At 25.6% G+C, this 21,989-nt stretch overlaps 1 protein-coding gene across 1 annotated transcript in view; it reads left to right on the top strand.

The window, feature by feature from the left end:
- The window catches only part of LOC111640581 (helicase domino-like), a gene marked incomplete at its 3' end in the record, with an annotated part of 167,347 nt that overhangs the window by 141,795 nt on the left and 3,563 nt on the right, over positions 1-21,989 (top strand). Inside the window, exon 35 of the mRNA XM_023386605.1 lies at positions 13,801-13,836. Within this exon, the coding sequence (XP_023242373.1) occupies positions 13,801-13,836 (36 nt within the window). The remainder of the gene's footprint in view (positions 1-13,800; positions 13,837-21,989) is intronic.

Raw genomic sequence — 21,989 nt, 5'->3', positions numbered from 1 at the left:
AAAAAAAGATGGAAGCGCCCGCACTATCGATAGTATCGTGATGGAGGAATCTATAATTTTAAAATGAGCTTCTAGAGGCAAAAGAAGGGCCCCAATTGTATAATTTAACACTAAATGGATTATTATTAAAAGAGCATTCAAAGTAGCCAGGAAAACAATTTGAATGCTTGCGCAGAGTTACGTGGAAGTATAAAAGAACGCACCCTTTATTACATTTCATGTTGTACAAGGGTTTTACCCAATTTCCGAACCGTGTCAGAGTGAACCCGTGATATGAAACCACCGTGTTATACGGGGGATGTTCCTAATTTTCGAACTGTGTTAGAGTGAATCCGTGCTATAAGGTGTGTTTCAAATTTATACAGACACGAAAAAATTAAAGTAAAAACCAAATTTGCTGCATTAAGTGACAAATGTTTTATTAAAATTAACATTGATATACACGTTTTCACACTGCAAAATAAGAATTTTAATCAAACATTAACATTTTGTNTCCCATTGCAGAGCGACCGCTATTAACGAACGCACCCACAAACTGTTACCAGTTGATGATGCTCATGCTGAGATCATCATATAGGATGAATAATCCTCTGGTAAAATATTTAAATATTTTATCTATGAAAAAAATGAATAATAAATCCGATTTAAAGAAGGATTTAACAGCATGTTTTTTAATTTTTGGAACCTAACCTCCCTTTTCACACTATTTCTTTGTTTTGTATAACACTACAATTTTTGGAACGTAACTCCCGTGTTATACAGGGGTTACCTGTAATTTTTATCTTAGATTGGCTGCACACCAGAATATGATATGATATGTATGGTACCTTAGATTGTAAGCAATATGCAATAGTTATAACATAGAAATCATTTTTGTGCATTCAAAATGTGTTGAAATGAGTAAACATCTTCACATCAATACAGTTATGACATTTGTCATAAGTTAGATGTATTAAGTGACACATACTACTAGTTTTTTTCCTTGGTATGGTTCAATATTTCAAGGTATATGTCTAGAGGTGGTTCCAAAGACTTGAATTCCTTAATTTCATTTATTAAGATTGTAGAAAAACATTCACTCTAAATTTTATCATGTGTTTAGATGGTTCTATTGCCACTACAGCAGAACTGTGCCACACTAATGAAATTATACAGGTGCACTCAATATTTCTTACTGTTCTTCAAATACCAATACATCACATCATTGTCATCTTCACTTGAAGATGGCACAATTACTACTGACTCAAAAAAATTCCTGCCAAAAAATCATATCTCTTTAGAGAGCACCAAAATTATCTTCAGATAAAAGTTGCATATTACAATGATTGTACTATAAAATTCTTTGTTCTGGTATTCAATCAGCCTTAAAAGTTTTGAGTACTATTTTCATACGAAAATTAATGAAAACAATGTATACTGAATGTCTGGATGATGTGTCAGTGTTATTAAGATGGCATAATGATTCATATAAAACTTATATAATGGTCTAAATCAGGTAATTTCTCTTTCAGATGCTAATTATTTTTTAAAAATGATCAGACTTGGCAGTAGGTAAAATTATAAATTATTCAAAAAATAAATGACAGTTTTAATTTAAATAAATATTATAATAAACTGGATATATTCAATGAATAATTAAACCAGAATAACAATGTTTCATGAAGAGAAAATTATTATTTATCATTAAGATAATTATTTTTCCTGCTTACTCAACATTCTTGGAATATTTATTCATTGTTTATATACAGACCTTACATAGGATAGTTGAAGTCTAAATTTTTGTAAACAAGATTTTAATTACTACATGGAAAATGTATGTTGTTTGGAAATTTTTAAATTAGATTCTGGTTAAAGATCTGAATAAATATTTATCATAGTTTCAGCAGCTATTGTGATCTTGAAATAATTCTCATCTGCAAGAATTCTAATAAGTCCTGAATAAAATAGATAATAAGTTAATAAAGCAAATAAAATTAAAGACCCTAGGCATTGAATACACTGAATTCTTGAAAGAAATTAAGAAAAACTTTGAAGTATGCAGCTAAAATTTTTAAATATCAGGGACAAAGCATCAGAAGATTAGAAGATGTGGAGGATGAGAATAACCATTCTCATCTATAGAAAAAGAGATAGGAAAATTTGAAAGCACTAGAAACTAATTACACTCCTGAATCATGCTTACAAAATATTTACAGAAGTCCTGCAAAACTAAATACAAAACATTTATGAGTTTCTGCTAAATGACTGTCCTTAAATACAAGCTAAATTCTGAAAGAATGATTCACCAATTGACCAAATATTCACAATTCAAAGAATAGCCAAACTATAGGTGAAAAATTTCCTGAATTTTTTAATTTCCTGGCTGTCATAACATAGAGAAAGTATGGCAATCTAGCAAAAAATGACCCCCCCCCAGATTTTTACATTTTTGGACATCTTGAAGCATAAAGAAATACAAACAAATTTGGGGGTAATTTCTGTATGTAAGGAAGGATGTTAGTATGTGAGTGAGTGAGTGGGGCTCAATTTTGTTCACCCTGTTTGAAGCTTAATAACTCCTATGCTTTTTGTCAGAAATTTCTGAAATTTCATAGGGAGGTTTGTTTATTAGGGGAATTGATGCCATTAAATTTTGGTGGTTAGAGGTCCAGTACATGGGGAGATAATGGGGGTCATGTGTATGGCCAGTAGGATTGGACTTAATGACAATTTTACTCATTATTAGCATTTACAATTTTGTATAAAACTTATCCCTACCCTCAAAATTAAGCTTTTTATCGTTTTATAATAGTTATAAATATAAGAAGATTTGTACTAAAATGTGGTTGCCACCAAAATTTTAATCATTGCCAGAAAAGTCGAGCAACTCATTACTGATTTGTTTATTTAATAATGTATTTGAACTGCACATTTTTCAGACTAATTATCTGACTGAATCTGTTAAACTGCAAGTTAATTTTTGAATAAAATTGTTTTATATTCTGTAGAAAAAAGTAAAATTTAATATATAAAATTTTTTAAACAAATTCACTAAAAAGAAAAATATCAATTATAAAGTAAAATTTTACATTGAAAGCACTTGCAAGATTAAAATATTCTTTTAATTCTCCTTAACGCCTCTTAGTCTGAAGTTTCTAATTGAATTAATGCAATTGTTGGCATGACATCCAATCCAAGTATTTAATATACCTAACAATATCAATTATATTTTTATTTAGATTATCTGAAATGTTTAGTACATGCAGTCCTTGACTTTCAGAGTTAAAACATTTCTAGAAATGCATATAAAGTCCAATGTCCAAAAGTTGTAGAGTTGTTATAAACGGAATTTCATTTCCAGAGAGCTAAAATGAAAAATTATCAAATCTGTTATTAGGGTAAGAAGGTTTTATTTTCTTTTTAGTTAATGTGTTTCAATGCCTAAAACATTAAAATATTCAAACCATAAATTAAACATAAATAGGCAACAACTTTATAAACTAATTTTTACGATGATTTTGATGTTACTGAAACCAAAACTGGTAGAAAGTTCTACTTTTCAATAGCTTTAAATTTTTATTTGTTGGCCAAAAATTGTGAATTTCTGAATTTGGTTAGTATGAAAAATGATTTAGGAGTATCAAAGTATCAAATATTGATACAAAAGAGTGAATTGTTTAAAAGTCAAAGCTTGCCTATGTTAATATATGTTATATCCCAAGTCAAATATCCTCTTATATCTAAGAAAGAGAACATTAACTTCTGAAATATACCATTATAGCCATATTCTATAGATTCAGTAATGTGACAGCAATGAAAAAATATATTTAGAATGTTTTAAACTGTGATTATGACTGAGTTAAAATTATTTTATTTATTAAATATTTTGTTTGTAATTACTATTATTTCATAATGTGGCAAAAAGTTTTGTTAATGATTTACATACATTTCTATAATTTGTGTATAATTTAAAATTTGTTTAAAGTATATGGAATATAATCATGTAAACTGCACTTCAACATTAGCATATTATAACTTAATATCTGCAGAATTTCTTAAGGTTTTACATTATGTTAATGATTTTTTAAAGAGGACCAGAGTTGAAGCATTGGTGGTATTAGCAGTGTCCCCCAAAAGCCATACTCAAAGTGGTGTATTTTTAAAATTTATAAAGCTTAAAAATTTTAAATTTAAGAAAAAAAATGATCGGATGCTGAAAAACAAGCTTAGAAGTGCTTATTGGTTTTTCCTCACTTCATTTTCATAAGGCAGCTTGAAAATTGAGATCTGATGAAAAGCACAGACTTTACAATAGCTTCTTTAATTTTGGGAACAACCAGAAGTCTGATGTTGCCAGCTTTGAGCTATAGGGATGCAAAATAACTTGTAACTTTAGGTTCTTAAACATCTTTGCTGTTTCTGTGGTGCATTATAAGAGGCAAGAGAAAGATGGTTCTTTGTGTTTTATTCTGTGAATGTTTCTTAAACGCTTGTGAAATTTTATAATAACTCATTAAATTTTCTCCCTCTTGTCTACTGCTTTGCTAATCTCTTCTTTGTACAGAATGGGAAGGATGAGTTTATGTTTAAATTTAACTGTTATACAATGATACAACACAATAGACTGAGACTTTGCATATACAGACTAGATACTTGCAGCTACCAACCAATAGTAGTTATATATTGTTTCTATTCCTACACTTTTCAGAATGCTGAATTAGGATACCTTGTACACCAATTGATCTTCATATCTTTGCAAATAATGTTTTTGTTTGTTTGTTTTGTAAAGAATATCATTTTTTCACATATTAATTTTAGTGCATAGTTTTGATTCTGTGGCTATATAAAATTAATTCAATATTATTTAAAAACATGTCAATAGAATGTTTATTAATATTTAAGAATTTAAGCGTGCACATACAAATATATATGTACAATTAATAATATACAAATTAAATGATAAATTAAAATATTTAAATCTTTATAATTATGTACATATTTGTGATTTGTTTTAAAAATTGAAAATTTTCTTGCTTCTATCTGTGCATATTAATTCTTTGTTAAACAATTTGGCTATGATTAGAATGAAATAATTAAGCATTAAAATAAACTATTGCTGAAATTTTACTACTAAAAGATAAATAATACTTATAAGACAAACATTGATAAATAATAATATATTTAATGGAGTAAGAAATTTCCAGGATATCTTAATCTGCAATTATCAGAAAAAAAGGAAAATTTAATCTTTTCTTAAAGACAAATAATGAATTCAAATATTTTTTATCAAAATAATTGATAATCTTCAAAATATTTGGTAAATTAATGCTGTAAAATAGACTTGACAGCACAATTTTCAGAAGACAATAATAAAATGGGCATTATATTAAATTGTCCTTCACTGACTTTGACAGAAGGATGCCAATTATATAATATAATTTTGTGTTTGATATAATTATGCAAAAAATTGTATGATATAATTAACATGAATGAAACTGTATATTGATTACACTTCAGAAACAAGAAAAATACTCTGTAGCTTAAAATTCTATCATTTAAAATAATTTTAAAAAAGTAAAGAAAATTATGAAAGATATTTAAAACTACAGCCATATAATATGCTTCTAAAAAAATTTTTTTTCTGTATTCATACACATGTCACAAGTCAGAACAAAGCTTTTATAGCCTTGACTACAATAGGAATTTTAAAAAAGATAAAATAATTGCCTTCTGTTTCTAAGGAATTCTAGCCAGTGCTTTTTGGGTTTTTGATACAATTTTCTGGAAGTTATTCTACAAGATTCCAACTATTTATAGTTATTAATTTTTATATTAATAATAAAATAGTATTAAATTTGAGAAAACAGTTGGGATCTTCTTTATTGATTGTTATATTTTAGAGAGTTTTAAGTCAAGGATTGCAATTAAACTGGATATGAGTTTAGTTAATTATTCAAAATGGTAGTGTGGTGGACCACTGTAGTCCACAACAAATTCTAAAAAGATGTTTACAGAGATGTCTAAATATGACTTTGCCCATTCTATTAGACTTTTATACAGTATATTATTATTTTCCTAATTATTCATTTATCGTTTATATTTATTTCTATAGAATGCTTTCTACATATACAATAAAGTTAAAGTATTGTACTGTTTCATAAGATATTAGAACTATTACTACAATCTTAGATGACTGAGAAGCATAGATTTAAACAATTATCTTAAAATTTAACAAATAAAAAGTGATTAGTTACGTATTTATTTTTTAATAAAAAATAATAACTGACTGATATTTTCTTCTCTTATGAGTCTGATAAAACATATTTTACGATGTTTGTGGTAATACTATTAAAGTTTTGGTTAGTAAAACATTTGATAATTAATAAGTTCAGTAGAGTCTCATTTTAAAATGGATTATTTCCCCATGTCCTGCCAAATAAATGTAATTTTACCTGCTTTTAGCAATTCATAACTCAGAATAACAGATTTTTCTAGCCCTATCTATTGTTAACTTCTTGCTTTTTCAACTTTTAGTTAATATTTGGGTGTTTCTAGGAATTTGTAGAGTTTGATGATGTACTTGTTACATCTTGGATATGTACAATTGAAGAATTGAGTCAGCAGGCTGATTCAATTGAGTAGGAACCTGGTGAATATTCTGGCCATGCTCCAAGTGTAGTGCTGAAATTTAACAAGGATGTTGCGTCTTTCCAAGATGTGATGACATTCCTGACGAGTGTCAGCATAAATGAACAGGCTGTACACAACATTGCTAATATCAAGCAGTTATGTTCAGTAGGCAGAGAAATGGCATCAAAACAAACCAAGATGGATGTTTTTTTTTAACAAATCATGAAGTCATTTGAAATACAAATGAGCATATGTAATTTGCCTCTTTTTGTGCTTACAGTATACAGTTTCAGTTATCTTTGTTGCGCATACATATGGCATAATGTATGACTTTGTAACATATGTATTTCTTTAGAATAAAGAATAGAGATATCAAGAGACTAAATAATTTCAAGTACAGGTATTTCTCATATGTAGGGGGTTAAAAAATAGAAATGGATATTTTCCTGGGTATGCAAGAAATCTGTGGTTTGCAATATGGATGATTTTCAGTGGCCCAAGCAATTTGTTAAAACAAGATTCTACTGTATATTAATTTCAATTTATTTCATGAATATTTTCCATATACTAATGTAATACCAGTTTTATTGCTTTATTTATAAGTAAAGTGTATGTAAGATTGGCCTCTCAGGCTAGTTTTTTCAGTCCATGAAACCTTGAGTTTCCATAATTACAAATAGCCAGTGCAATAATTCATAGTTGCAATTAATCAATAACTAGCAATGAGAGTTGATAGAAATTCATAAATTTGTAAGTTATCCAAAGCATCATACACAATATAATATATCACAATTTCATTTATATGCATCCATCCGATAGTCTTTGAAAATTGGTTTTATTGTTGAAAATGTTGAATTTTATAGCAAGTCTTATAGTGAATTCATAATTCTTTGTATTATACATATCCATATATTTATGTAAAAAAGGTCAAAATTGCATTCAAACCAGAAACCAATAGTTTCAATTTGATATCTTATGTAGTAGTACTAATCTCAAAATGAAAGCTATTTTAGCATTTGCATTTTTGGCATTAGATAAAATTAGCATTGAGTTAATTTACTTGACAGTTGCAAGGAAGATATCAAGAGAATTTTTTCTTTTGACATAGTTGCTCTTTGATCTGAGTTACTAAATTTTGAAAGACCACATTGTTCTCATTAAAAATAACAAACTGGTAATATTTTATAATAATAGTATTTTGTACCATACTTATTGCAAAAGTGAATATTAAATTTTAAATATGATGATCTTAGAATCTTCATTCTTTACTTCCATTTCTAAGATCATTATTTATGGCTTACAAAATTCTAAGTTCTATAGATAAATAGAACAATATATTGATGACCATTTTTAATGTTAGCAGTAAGTTAGACATTTTTCTTTATTAAATTATTAAAATTTAATTATTAAATTTTATTAAATTATTAAAATACTATTTAAGAATTCACAAATTTAATAAATATAATTGTTAATAAATTATATTTTTAAAATCAATTTTTGAAAACAGAATAATAAAATACATATGGAAAAAAAACAACTTGTAAAGTAAGCAAAAACAAAGTGGTACTAAGTTTTAGATTTAGAATTAAAATTTACATATCTGATAGAATGTGCAGTTGTACTAAAATAAAACAATACTATTATAATAAAAAGATTTTAGTCAGGATAGCTGTTTTAGTATATGCTTACATTAAAAACTGTTTCTAATAATGATACAGTTTACTATTAGTTATTATAATGTAAAAAAACGTTAAATGATAAAATTAGACTTGGATAAAGAATAATAATTCTCAAATATAAAACAACTATCATATTTTTTTCTTTAGTGATTAGATCAGAAACAAAGTTTTTAATGAATTTCAGAAGAAATTCCAAAATAATTTAGTAATAAAAACATTTTTTATTAATTTACATCAGATTATAAAATTATTTAAAATTTCTTAAAAGATTAATCATCTGTGCAAATAAAATGCAAATGAAAAGTTTACTTTTTTGAGTACAGTAGGGTTAAATTTGTATTTGGCAAAATTATTATTAACAGTAAATCATATGGTATCCATAATGTGTTAATTATGACATATGTAAAATATATAAATTATAATGAGCAATTATTTATTGTGACATTGTCAAAATGCCAGGCAGAAATTTTTAATCATATTTTAAATTTAAAATACAGGTAACCCCCGTATAACATGGTAGTTACGTTCCAAAAAATTGCCGTGTTATACGAAACAAAGAACTAATAAGAAAAGGAGGGTTAGGTTCCAAAAATTAAAAGACATGCTAGTGTATTTTCATAATTAAGATAAATATCTTCATTAAAATTTTTTAAGTGATACATATTAATATAAAATAAACAATGTTTTCTTCGTCATCACTAAAAACACTATTAATTAACCGAGAGCGTTTTNGAAGATATTATATCAAGGTAAAGTCTATATCAAGATCCTTCCTCAATATTTACTTTATTAATCTTCATTTTAATGTTTTCACACTACAGTAGAGTCCCGCTAGTCCGAACTAATTGGGACTAAACCCTGTTCAATTAGCCGAATAATTGAAATAATGCAGAAGTAAGCAGTAAAACAGGTCCGGTTTATATAGATCCAACACCATCAACGACTTTTGTTTCTGTTTTTGTGTGTAATTAAAGTATAGATCTGCTGTTTTAATAGGCCATGTCAAACACTAATTTATTAATTTTGTACAGTATTAGTACAGTACTACAATAAAATACAATTTTTTTGTTGTGGAATTCTAAATATTTTTGTACCATTAATACAAATTCAACTGAAAATACAAAATTTAAATTCAACTGAAAATACAAAAAAAACGTATATTTTGCAAGCTGAAAAATTTCCTCTCCACTGACTGAAACATGTTCGGATTAGTGATGTTCAGAGTAGGGGACTCTACTGTATTTCTATTTCTTTACAATAAACATGTAAATGATGCTGTCAAGAACAAAAACCTCAGAAGCAATATAGTTCTTGGAAAACTGACATATATCACTTTCATTTACAACAGTTCAATTATCAATAAACTTTGATAAACTATATATTCTGTTGTATTTTCCATTAAAGTTTAGCTAATTTTAAGATTTAAATTAAACAAAACTTAAATTTTAAACTACTTTCATACTTTTAATCTTTTACAGAACATATAAAACTAAACCCAATATATGACCCAATAGAAAGATCGATCAGTGGTTATCTATTTTAAATTAATTGATCTGGAAGTAATGAATGGAGTTCCAGGTAGTGTAACTGGTAATGCAACTGTATGATAAATAGGAGTTATCAGTTTGAGTTCCAGTCTGGACTGATCTTTTCTTCCAGAAAAGTCTAAATTAAATTATTTCTAATGATTACATTTAACATGAAACGGTGACTTAACCACCTACATCTAGTCCAAATTATCTATTATATTAGAAATTAATCAGCCCAATAAAAATCCAGCAGTATTGCTTGATTATGATCTATGACCATTTTAAAAATAAATTTTAATTCACTATTTTCAACATGTCACAGTGTAGAAAATTTTGATATAATTATGTATTTATCATTAAAATTATATAAAAAATATTATTCCAGATTAATTTGAAAATGAGTGTTTAATTAGTAAATAAAACTTAAATGCTTAAAACAGCCAATTATTAGGGTATGCTTTTAGTTTTAAAATGTAATTTAGAATTTTTAGAAGATAATTTTTTAAAATGTCACAATTTTCAACAATTTATTTGGTAAAATATTGCTTATTTCACTCAATGACATTGCATGATAGGACAATACAGTGATCCATCTGCAACCTGTCCCAATTATGTAAGGTTTAGATTAACTGAAGTTGCTGCAGGTGAATTAATAGATGCTTGTGTATAAAGTTTAAGCCAATTTAATAAAATGAAATAATAGAGAAAATATTATGGTGGTTGGATTTTATTTCAATTATATTCATAATGATATTTCTATGCAAAACAAATGGAATAAAATGATTTTTTAATAGTGTCTGAATACTAAAAATATAAAATTAAAAGCTTTCACTTACAACTACAGGTGTAAATAACCAAATCAGCCAACTTAAATATTCAATGTCAACACAAGCTTCTATAAACTGTAATCCAATGTTGTAGTATGTAGAATTTTCCATTTTATCACTGAAAGCTAAAAAATAAATTTAAGTGCTCAAACTGGACGTTAATAGTAGTGTTTATCTGAAAAAACAATAATACAAGTAAATTATAACTTTCTACTTAAATTGAACATTTAAAAAAAAAAAAATAACTACAATTCATTATTATTCATATATTATACCATATATACATATAAACCTTAATAAAATTAAAAATTCAATAAGCATAACCAAATTGTTTTTTTTTCTTTAGTCATATAAAAATTCAATTTTAAATTAACAGATTGGTTTGATGAAAACCACTGCATATAAATTTTATATTTCTCTGTATTTGATTTTGTTATAAGTTATGTCAATTTACAATTTATGTCCTCCAAATTAAGATTTTCAAAAGTATGTTTCAAGACTTCTTAAATTTTATTTCTAAATAACTTGATTTGGTTTGACAAATATGTTCCTAATCTAAATCAGTCAATCTAATAGATATTGCCACTGAAGATGAAGAGAAATTAAATTTTTTTTAAGGTATAAAGGCAGACATTACTATATGTATATTTTAGTAATGTGCAGGCAACTTATGCTCACCTCTCATAAAATCTACAACGAGAATTCAGAAATGTATGAATTGTTTAATATACCCACAATCCTAACATACTTTAAGAAACATAGTCATAGAAAAATCTCTTTTCTTCATACAAATGTTTTCTATTTGTTGTTAGAAATTCTTACCAAAATATATTTCAGGATAAAGAAATACTAATGACTTTTGTAAGCATCAAAAAGAAGCAGTCATATTAAATTGCTTGATTATAAAGAAAAAGATGTGTCATTGATAACACAAAAAAATTTAAAGTATAGATTCTGGGAAGTAAAATTACCACATTCACTAACAACTGATGAAATTTCTGTTCCTTTTAGTACTATATATATGTAAAAATATCCATTGTTGGATACTTTAGCACTATATAATTTAGTATAATTAATATCAGTAAAAATGACTTCTGAAAAATTTCAGAAAAAAACTGATTTAATTTCTGTCCTCTCACTCAGCTGAAAAGGAAAAAAAAAAAAACAAAAGAAACAAAAGTGATTTTATTTTCTATCGTTTGAAAAACTGGAGTTGATTGTGTTCTGATATGTCATATTTAAAAAATATTTTGTTTTAATTAATAAATAACAATTTTTCTAAAAGTTATCAATATCATTTCAAATTTTTTTCTTTCATATTTTAAGCATTTTTTTTATTTATTTATCTGTAATATTATAGATAAATATTTATGAATAATGTCTATTACATAAATACTGTATTTCCTTGATTAAATGCCAGGCTGAAAAGCATGGAAAACATATTGAAGTACTGCACTGTATAGGTTAATGTAATCTAAAACGGCAAGTAAGAAGTTTAAATAAAATTCTACCCTTTTAAATTGTCTAGCATTGGCTAGCACTATTTCAAAAGTCAAGATGCCAAATGGTAAGTAGGAAAACTCCAATTGGAAAGAGATAGTGAGTTTTGTGAGAAGATGGTAGTCAATACCTTGATTTCTTTAATGGCTTTGAAACATATATGCATGACATTGTAATAACTGAATTGGAAGACACTGAATCAAGTTAACTATGAAGACAGTAATTATGTCAAATGTTATACAGTCAATAAATGGTTTTGATAGCTCAAAATATGTATGAGTAATTAAGGTGTTTCTTCCAATTTTACCTACTCAAGTGTAAACCCCCGTCTCAAATAGGACTCTTGAGTCTTTTTTGAGACTGGAGTTTACACTTATATAAACACCAGAGATAAGTACATTTTAAAAGTAAAATCCCAGGATTTAATCAAGGAAATATAATAATTATAAAAGTATATTAATTTTGTTTTTTAATTTCTTCACTAAAAAAAATATATAACAAAAATTGTTCAAAATTACACTTTTACAAAACAGACATCAAAGAGTGATTACATAAAGTTTATTAATGCTTCAATCCATTAATGACAGTTTTAATCACAATTTAAATTTTAAACAACTTCTACATAAATCCTTTTAAGATTAAATATCTTTTAATGTCTTAAACACTTTCAGGTTTGTTCAGTTCTGCCTTCAGAAATAACTTGATTGAAAGAACAAAAAGCAATTAAATTTCAAAAATTATTATTTTTATTCTCAATTTATTTAGTACAAGATTTTTATCTCGATGAGGATAACAGAACAATACAACTTATGAAGACAACTATATTACTAGAATCAGTGGAGTTCAAGATTTATTTAGGCTCCACTGAATCTTATTTCTTATGGAATTGTACAATTTGCTTAAAATACAAATACATTAAATATGTAATATATGAAAATTTATATCAATTAAAATATATATGTATAAAAATATTAATCATTGACCAAACTGTGATGGACTGGTGCCATAATAAAAATGAATAGATGAGAAAGTAATAATAGTTTAAAAAAAATAATAATAATAAGAAAACGTATACACATCTTGTAAAATTACAAAAAATAAATATTATGCAAAGAAGTAAGCAACAGGTTATCACAGTTGTCATCACCAGTTAGAATACCAAAGAAAAAGGAATCCAGAGTATTTTATAACACAGCAGCTCCTTCTGTAATAAAATGTTAAGAACAAAATTTATAAAAATTTCAAATAAAAGAAAATGTATGCAACAGTTTACAGTTTACACAGCAGCTCCTTCTGTAATAAAATGTTAAGAACAAAATTTATAAAAATTTCAAATAAAAGAAAATGTATGCAACAGTTTACAGAAATAATAAGAAATTGTCTTAAAAAATTTGGCAAATCGTAATTTTTATTTATTTATCTATCAGAGAACTTTGAACAAAAACAAACAATATGAAAGGAATTCTAAATTACTAACCAATTTACAAACAGGGTATTTATCATCATCAGATTTCTTAAAGATAAAAAAACCAAATTGCATCTTATTGGCAGAAATTTTTCTTGAAATTTGTACTTCTGCAGAATACAGTTTGGAAAATTTACTTTTTTAAGGAAAAAATTATTTGTATATTAAAACTTATCATCTCTATTTTACAGGTTTATATATCTTCTACAGGAAAAGAACAAATGCCTGTAAGTATGATTTAATAGAAATCATTCTTAGAATACTTTGTTTATTTGTTTTGTTTTCTTTTAATATAATGTATATATAATAAAATCTGTCAAAAATAGACTTTACAGAAAGAAAATATATGTAAATAGAAAATAAATTTTAGATTGAAATAATTTGTTGTCTAAAATAACATTATAAACTAGAAATCTGTAATGTTTAATATAGAAATTGGAAACATTTGGATACTGATTGTGTAACACAATCTGAATAAAGCCAAGTTTTTCAGTGTAACAGTAGCTAAACTTTATATCATTATTAATGGGGTAACTTCTGGCTTGAATTGTGATTGACCTTTTAGCAACTGTAGCTAACTCTTCTTGGGAGTTAATTGATAAAAACATAACATTTTATAATTGAAACCTGCCAAATAGAAAATATTGGCTTGTATCATTGTATTTCATTTTAAATAAATTTTACTATATATACATGAATTATTAATTAACTAAGTGAAAAATTTTAGTGATGATTATTTCCATGTGTAATTTTTTTAATAGGAATTTATGCATTAAATTAATTAAATTAGTTATTAAAATTGTCAATAATATTTTTAGCAAACAACTTATTTTTAAAATAATAATAATAAAAATAATTTGTTCAGACACACGATGTATAATTGTTTTTTTTAAATACAGTGGGTGATCAGTTAACGAACAAATCGGATAATGAACACTTTTGTGAACGATTTTTATGATCGGACAACGAACACTTCACTGAACAAACACAAGAAGAAGCAATATAAAATAACAAATACCGATTGGTCTTCCTTTATCTTCAGGCAACAGTTCGAAACGTTTCGGAGTGTGGGAGACGTTGACATCAATGTTCAACCCAGTATATACTGATCAGATAGTATTCCCCCGAACTTTGAAATTCTCCCTTGTAATTCCAGCCTTTTATATTTCTGATAGAAAAATTCTTTTATGTTTTTNTCCATATACTAATGTAATACCAGTTTTATTGCTTTATTTATAAGTAAAGTGTATGTAAGATTGGCCTCTCAGGCTAGTTTTTTCAGTCCATGAAACCTTGAGTTTCCATAATTACAAATAGCCAGTGCAATAATTCATAGTTGCAATTAATCAATAACTAGCAATGAGAGTTGATAGAAATTCATAAATTTGTAAGTTATCCAAAGCATCATACACAATATAATATATCACAATTTCATTTATATGCATCCATCCGATAGTCTTTGAAAATTGGTTTTATTGTTGAAAATGTTGAATTTTATAGCAAGTCTTATAGTGAATTCATAATTCTTTGTATTATACATATCCATATATTTATGTAAAAAAGGTCAAAATTGCATTCAAACCAGAAACCAATAGTTTCAATTTGATATCTTATGTAGTAGTACTAATCTCAAAATGAAAGCTATTTTAGCATTTGCATTTTTGGCATTAGATAAAATTAGCATTGAGTTAATTTACTTGACAGTTGCAAGGAAGATATCAAGAGAATTTTTTCTTTTGACATAGTTGCTCTTTGATCTGAGTTACTAAATTTTGAAAGACCACATTGTTCTCATTAAAAATAACAAACTGGTAATATTTTATAATAATAGTATTTTGTACCATACTTATTGCAAAAGTGAATATTAAATTTTAAATATGATGATCTTAGAATCTTCATTCTTTACTTCCATTTCTAAGATCATTATTTATGGCTTACAAAATTCTAAGTTCTATAGATAAATAGAACAATATATTGATGACCATTTTTAATGTTAGCAGTAAGTTAGACATTTTTCTTTATTAAATTATTAAAATTTAATTATTAAATTTTATTAAATTATTAAAATACTATTTAAGAATTCACAAATTTAATAAATATAATTGTTAATAAATTATATTTTTAAAATCAATTTTTGAAAACAGAATAATAAAATACATATGGAAAAAAAACAACTTGTAAAGTAAGCAAAAACAAAGTGGTACTAAGTTTTAGATTTAGAATTAAAATTTACATATCTGATAGAATGTGCAGTTGTACTAAAATAAAACAATACTATTATAATAAAAAGATTTTAGTCAGGATAGCTGTTTTAGTATATGCTTACATTAAAAACTGTTTCTAATAATGATACAGTTTACTATTAGTTATTATAATGTAAAAAAACGTTAAATGATAAAATTAGACTTGGATAAAGAATAATAATTCTCAAATATAAAACAACTATCATATTTTTTTCTTTAGTGATTAGATCAGAAACAAAGTTTTTAATGAATTTCAGAAGAAATTCCAAAATAATTTAGTAATAAAAACATTTTTTATTAATTTACATCAGATTATAAAATTATTTAAAATTTCTTAAAAGATTAATCATCTGTGCAAATAAAATGCAAATGAAAAGTTTACTTTTTTGAGTACAGTAGGGTTAAATTTGTATTTGGCAAAATTATTATTAACAGTAAATCATATGGTATCCATAATGTGTTAATTATGACATATGTAAAATATATAAATTATAATGAGCAATTATTTATTGTGACATTGTCAAAATGCCAGGCAGAAATTTTTAATCATATTTTAAATTTAAAATACAGGTTCTCCACCTTTAAATTAGTAGTGGCTTTTCCCTATACATCATACTTTTTCTGAGTTATGCCACTCACCTATCTTAACTCCTTTCAGGAGAAAATTTTTGAATTGAAATAGCATGACTTCCATTTGTACTGGAAGTTCGTATTTAGTTAATTGGGGTCTCCTGCACCTAAGTTTTTCATATCTGGTCATGACTTTCATCTATCTAACTCTGTTCTCGAGATTAAGGCAATGGTCTACAATTTTTTCAAATTGCCGCAGAAGAAATTAAGTAGTGAAATACAGTAAAGTCCAAATTATCCAAGATACTGTAAACTGAGTGTACCTCAGATTATGGAATACAGAAATATTGTTATAAAATTAGTTTAATGATGCTTATGATTGAAATTTTTTTTAATACACATTATCTCAAGATATCATTAGAGTAAATTTTTTTTAAGCTTATAGAGCCCCTTTCAAATACTATATGTTGCTTGATCAAAATTCGTGAAATGGCTGAACTGTGCTGTTTTCTGTCCTTTTTGAATCTTGTTTGTAATTATATAATAAAAACTGTACTATTTGAAACATGTCTGGAATTCTAGAAATCTAAATGGTATTAATTTATTATTGTTTTGCAATTGACTTTGTCATTGTTTCTTAGTAAAAATAACTATATATTTTAATATGCAATACGTTAAATGTATAATCAAACAAAATTTTTTCATATCAAACTAAAAATTTCTCTCAAACTTTGGAATAAATTATATATTTACATATATTATTATGTAAACTAATATGTTCATATATTAATATATGTAAAATATTAACTTCACTGTATTTAATGTAATGTAAACATATAAATGTAATTTTATTGCTTCTTTTACTATATCTGCAAACTTGATTTTATTTTGTTTTTTTCATAATTTTAACCATAGCTACATCATGATAATTATACAATTGATTTTATGTAAATATGTGAATAGTTTAAATTTAATTATAACATTCATTTATGAAACTATCTCAAAGTTTAAAAATTCTCATTGCCAGCAATACCAATTGTGAATGATGGTGTATATTTTATATTCTATATTCTGAACATTGCTTGAAGTTTATCTGATGACATAAATGTTATCTGTTAGATGAAAGTTTATGGATAGTTTATTAATGAAAGATATTAGTTATTTTTTTCAATTTAACAACATTGAATATTTTATTTGTTTATTAAAAATTTCATTTATGTTCTATATCAAATAACACACCAAAAGAGCCTAGCCAGATAAGCATGTGAAAAATGCTTCAAACCAAATTGAATTAAATGGTATATCATTTTCCTTGGTGTAAAATCATAATATAGCAAATTTTAAGTCTTTAATCCATTTCATCCCATAGAAGCTGAGGAGAATGCAATTTTTTTGTGTTTAATTTTTTTTCACTTTATGAACATTTTTAAAAATGTGTCAGCTACATTATCATTTTAATCTGAAAAAATTTATTTTAAATTTTTTGGTGTAAAATCAAAATTTAAGAAACATAAATAAAATTTTGAATACATTTTTCTGTTTGAAAATATGTCAGTACCGTCTCCATATTTTTTTTCTATAAATGTTTCCAAGAGATGAAAAATATTTTTTAATACATTTTTTTAAGATAGGGATGGTAATTAAAAACAAATTTTTTAAATTAATAACCAAAATTTGATTTTGTCACCAAATTGTATTATTGTGGAATTTTTTGTAACTTTTTCAGTCTTTTTTTTTTTTTTAGCCTAAGAATGCACATGCAATTTTCTGTTACACAATAGATAATTGCTGGTATATTCTTAGGCTAAAAGAATACAATCAGATCTACTGTATGTAGGTTGCATCTTTAATTTTTAATCTTTTTAATCACTATGATTATTTGGTGGTTTATATATGCATTTGTATTAAAAACTGTTTCCCTCCCATTTTTATGACTAACAATCCTGTGACAGAAAATTGTATCTGCATTCCAGGCCTTATTCTCTGTGGATACTAAAAATATCTTTTTCAAACCTATTATGTTTGGCCAGGTCTGCATTGAAGCAAGCTAGGTAGTGAAGGAGAGGGACCAACATATCTGGGACAATGATAGGTGAACACTTTAACTGCTTCAGCTGTCCATCTAGTACATTGATATTTGAAGATATTGCAATCTTATCTTTATTAAATGACTGGGTAGAAATGATTTCCTGGAGGCATAAATGCTCTTTATAAAGGATTGCTGTCAAATAGAGATTAATAATTTTAGTTGATAATCCACAAATGAAACAGTTTTTGCAACTTGAAACAACTCTTGATAAATGACATTTCTATGTATTCAATTTGTGGATTTTGTATTATGTATTTTGATAAATTTGAACTTTAAGAAGCAGATGATTGTGATAAAAATATTGACAATTGCTGATTGTAAAAAGAATATTGTCACGAATCTATTACAAGACTTATTGCTTCACTCAGTTTCTTTCATGTTTTTAGATATGCAACTTGCAACATTTATTGCATAAGATATCTCCCAAAGATACTTCTTTCTTTGAAATTTTGGATAATATTTTTGCTTTTATCTCTGAGTATATTCATTTCCTATATCCAAATTGTAAAATTACATTTAGCTCATTTATATTGTTTTACATTAGTTTCAGGCATTTGAAATAAAAAAAATTTAGATTTGAAAAGTTATTTGCCCTAGTTCAATAATAAAATAAATCATAAAAGTTATAGACAGAGCATAAAAGCTTACCTTTCCTGTTTCACTTTCTATATGAATGAAAAAATTATAATAATAAGTGTGGTAACTGATGGCTTATTCCTGTTTTTGTCTAACATTAAAAATTATCTAAAATAAAGATTTCCTCAGTAGTAGGATACAATGTAATAATATTAAGGTTTAGTAATGATATAAACCTATATTTTTGGTAGAAAAATTGAAATTGCAATTAAAAAAGATTGAAAATCATTATTTTTATTTTTTTAACCTCTGTTTTAAAAAGTAGGAAATTTTTTTTAATGGCAAGTTTTGATTGAAATAGTTACAAAAAATTCTGCAATAATTTTCAGTACAATTGGCAGCAAAATCAAAGTTTAATTATTAAAAAATTAGTTTAAAATTTTTTAAACTACTGTCCAATCTTTAAAAAGTCTGAAAAAAATTGTTTTTTTTATCTCTTGCAAATGTAAAAAAATGGAGATAGTATTATTGTATTTTCAACTGTTGCACAATAGATAATTGCAGGTGCATTCCTGGGCTAAAATGTATTTGAAGTTTCATTTATTTTTTTAAGATTCAGATTTTGTGGCAAAAAATCTAAAATAAATCTTTTTGATTTAAAATAATAATAATAATAATAATGTAGATAACACCATATTTTAAAAAGTTTTTTTAAAAATGTTCACAAAGTGAAGGAAAATTAAACACTGAAATTAAGCTATGATTTCAGATATTTCTATGCTATAAAAAAGCTTAAGAACTTGAAAACTGCTACATTATGGTTTTACACTAAGGAGAATGATATACCATATAAAAAATTTGATTTGGCTACAGAACCTTTTATATAATTATAAAAACTATCAAAACATGAGTGATATTATTTTGAAAAGTCTTTGAAGAATAATAGCTTTTGTAAAGAACAAAAGAAGAGAACCTGTTAATGCCTACATGGCAGTAAGAGTAAAAAAAGAAACAAAAAAAAAAACAAAAGAAACAAAAGTGATTTTATTTTCTATCGTTTGAAAAACTGGAGTTGATTGTGTTCTGATATGTCATATTTAAAAAATATTTTGTTTTAATTAATAAATAACAATTTTTCTAAAAGTTATCAATATCATTTCAAATTTTTTTCTTTATATTTTAAGCATTTTTTTTATTTATTTATCTGTAATATTATAGATAAATATTTATGAATAATGTCTATTACATAAATACTGTATTTCCTTGATTAAATGCCAGGCTGAAAAGCATGGAAAACATATTGAAGTACTGCACTGTATAGGTTAATGTAATCTAAAACGGCAAGTAAGAAGTTTAAATAAAATTCTACCCTTTTAAATTGTCTAGCATTGGCTAGCACTATTTCAAAAGTCAAGATGCCAAATGGTAAGTAGGAAAACTCCAATTGGAAAGAGATAGTGAGTTTTGTGAGAAGATGGTAGTCAATACCTTGATTTCTTTAATGGCTTTGAAACATATATGCATGACATTGTAATAACTGAATTGGAAGACACTGAATCAAGTTAACTATGAAGACAGTAATTATGTCAAATGTTATACAGTCAATAAATGGTTTTGATAGCTCAAAATATGTATGAGTAATTAAGGTGTTTCTTCCAATTTTACCTACTCAAGTGTAAACCCCCGTCTCAAATAGGACTCTTGAGTCTTTTTTGAGACTGGAGTTTACACTTATATAAACACCAGAGATAAGTACATTTTAAAAGTAAAATCCCAGGATTTAATCAAGGAAATATAATAATTATAAAAGTATATTAATTTTGTTTTTTAATTTCTTCACTAAAAAAAATATATAACAAAAATTGTTCAAAATTACACTTTTACAAAACAGACATCAAAGAGTGATTACATAAAGTTTATTAATGCTTCAATCCATTAATGACAGTTTTAATCACAATTTAAATTTTAAACAACTTCTACATAAATCCTTTTAAGATTAAATATCTTTTAATGTCTTAAACACTTTCAGGTTTGTTCAGTTCTGCCTTCAGAAATAACTTGATTGAAAGAACAAAAAGCAATTAAATTTCAAAAATTATTATTTTTATTCTCAATTTATTTAGTACAAGATTTTTATCTCGATGAGGATAACAGAACAATACAACTTATGAAGACAACTATATTACTAGAATCAGTGGAGTTCAAGATTTATTTAGGCTCCACTGAATCTTATTTCTTATGGAATTGTACAATTTGCTTAAAATACAAATACATTAAATATGTAATATATGAAAATTTATATCAATTAAAATATATATGTATAAAAATATTAATCATTGACCAAACTGTGATGGACTGGTGCCATAATAAAAATGAATAGATGAGAAAGTAATAATAGTTTAAAAAAAATAATAATAATAAGAAAACGTATACACATCTTGTAAAATTACAAAAAATAAATATTATGCAAAGAAGTAAGCAACAGGTTATCACAGTTGTCATCACCAGTTAGAATACCAAAGAAAAAGGAATCCAGAGTATTTTATAACACAGCAGCTCCTTCTGTAATAAAATGTTAAGAACAAAATTTATAAAAATTTCAAATAAAAGAAAATGTATGCAACAGTTTACAGTTTACACAGCAGCTCCTTCTGTAATAAAATGTTAAGAACAAAATTTATAAAAATTTCAAATAAAAGAAAATGTATGCAACAGTTTACAGTTTACACAGCAGCTCCTTCTGTAATAAAATGTTAAGAACAAAATTTATAAAAATTTCAAATAAAAGAAAATGTATGCAACAGTTTACAGTTTACACAGCAGCTCCTTCTGTAATAAAATGTTAAGAACAAAATTTATAAAAATTTCAAATAAAAGAAAATGTATGCAACAGTTTACAGAA

The sequence above is a fragment of the Centruroides sculpturatus genome, unplaced genomic scaffold, assembly GCF_000671375.1.
Source record: "Centruroides sculpturatus isolate CEXI.00-Female unplaced genomic scaffold, Cexi_2.0 scaffold1354, whole genome shotgun sequence".
NCBI classification, from domain to species: Eukaryota; Metazoa; Arthropoda; class Arachnida; order Scorpiones; family Buthidae; genus Centruroides; species Centruroides sculpturatus.
The sequence above is the reverse complement of the archived record's forward strand: the minus strand, read 5'-3'. Positions and strand labels throughout refer to the sequence as shown.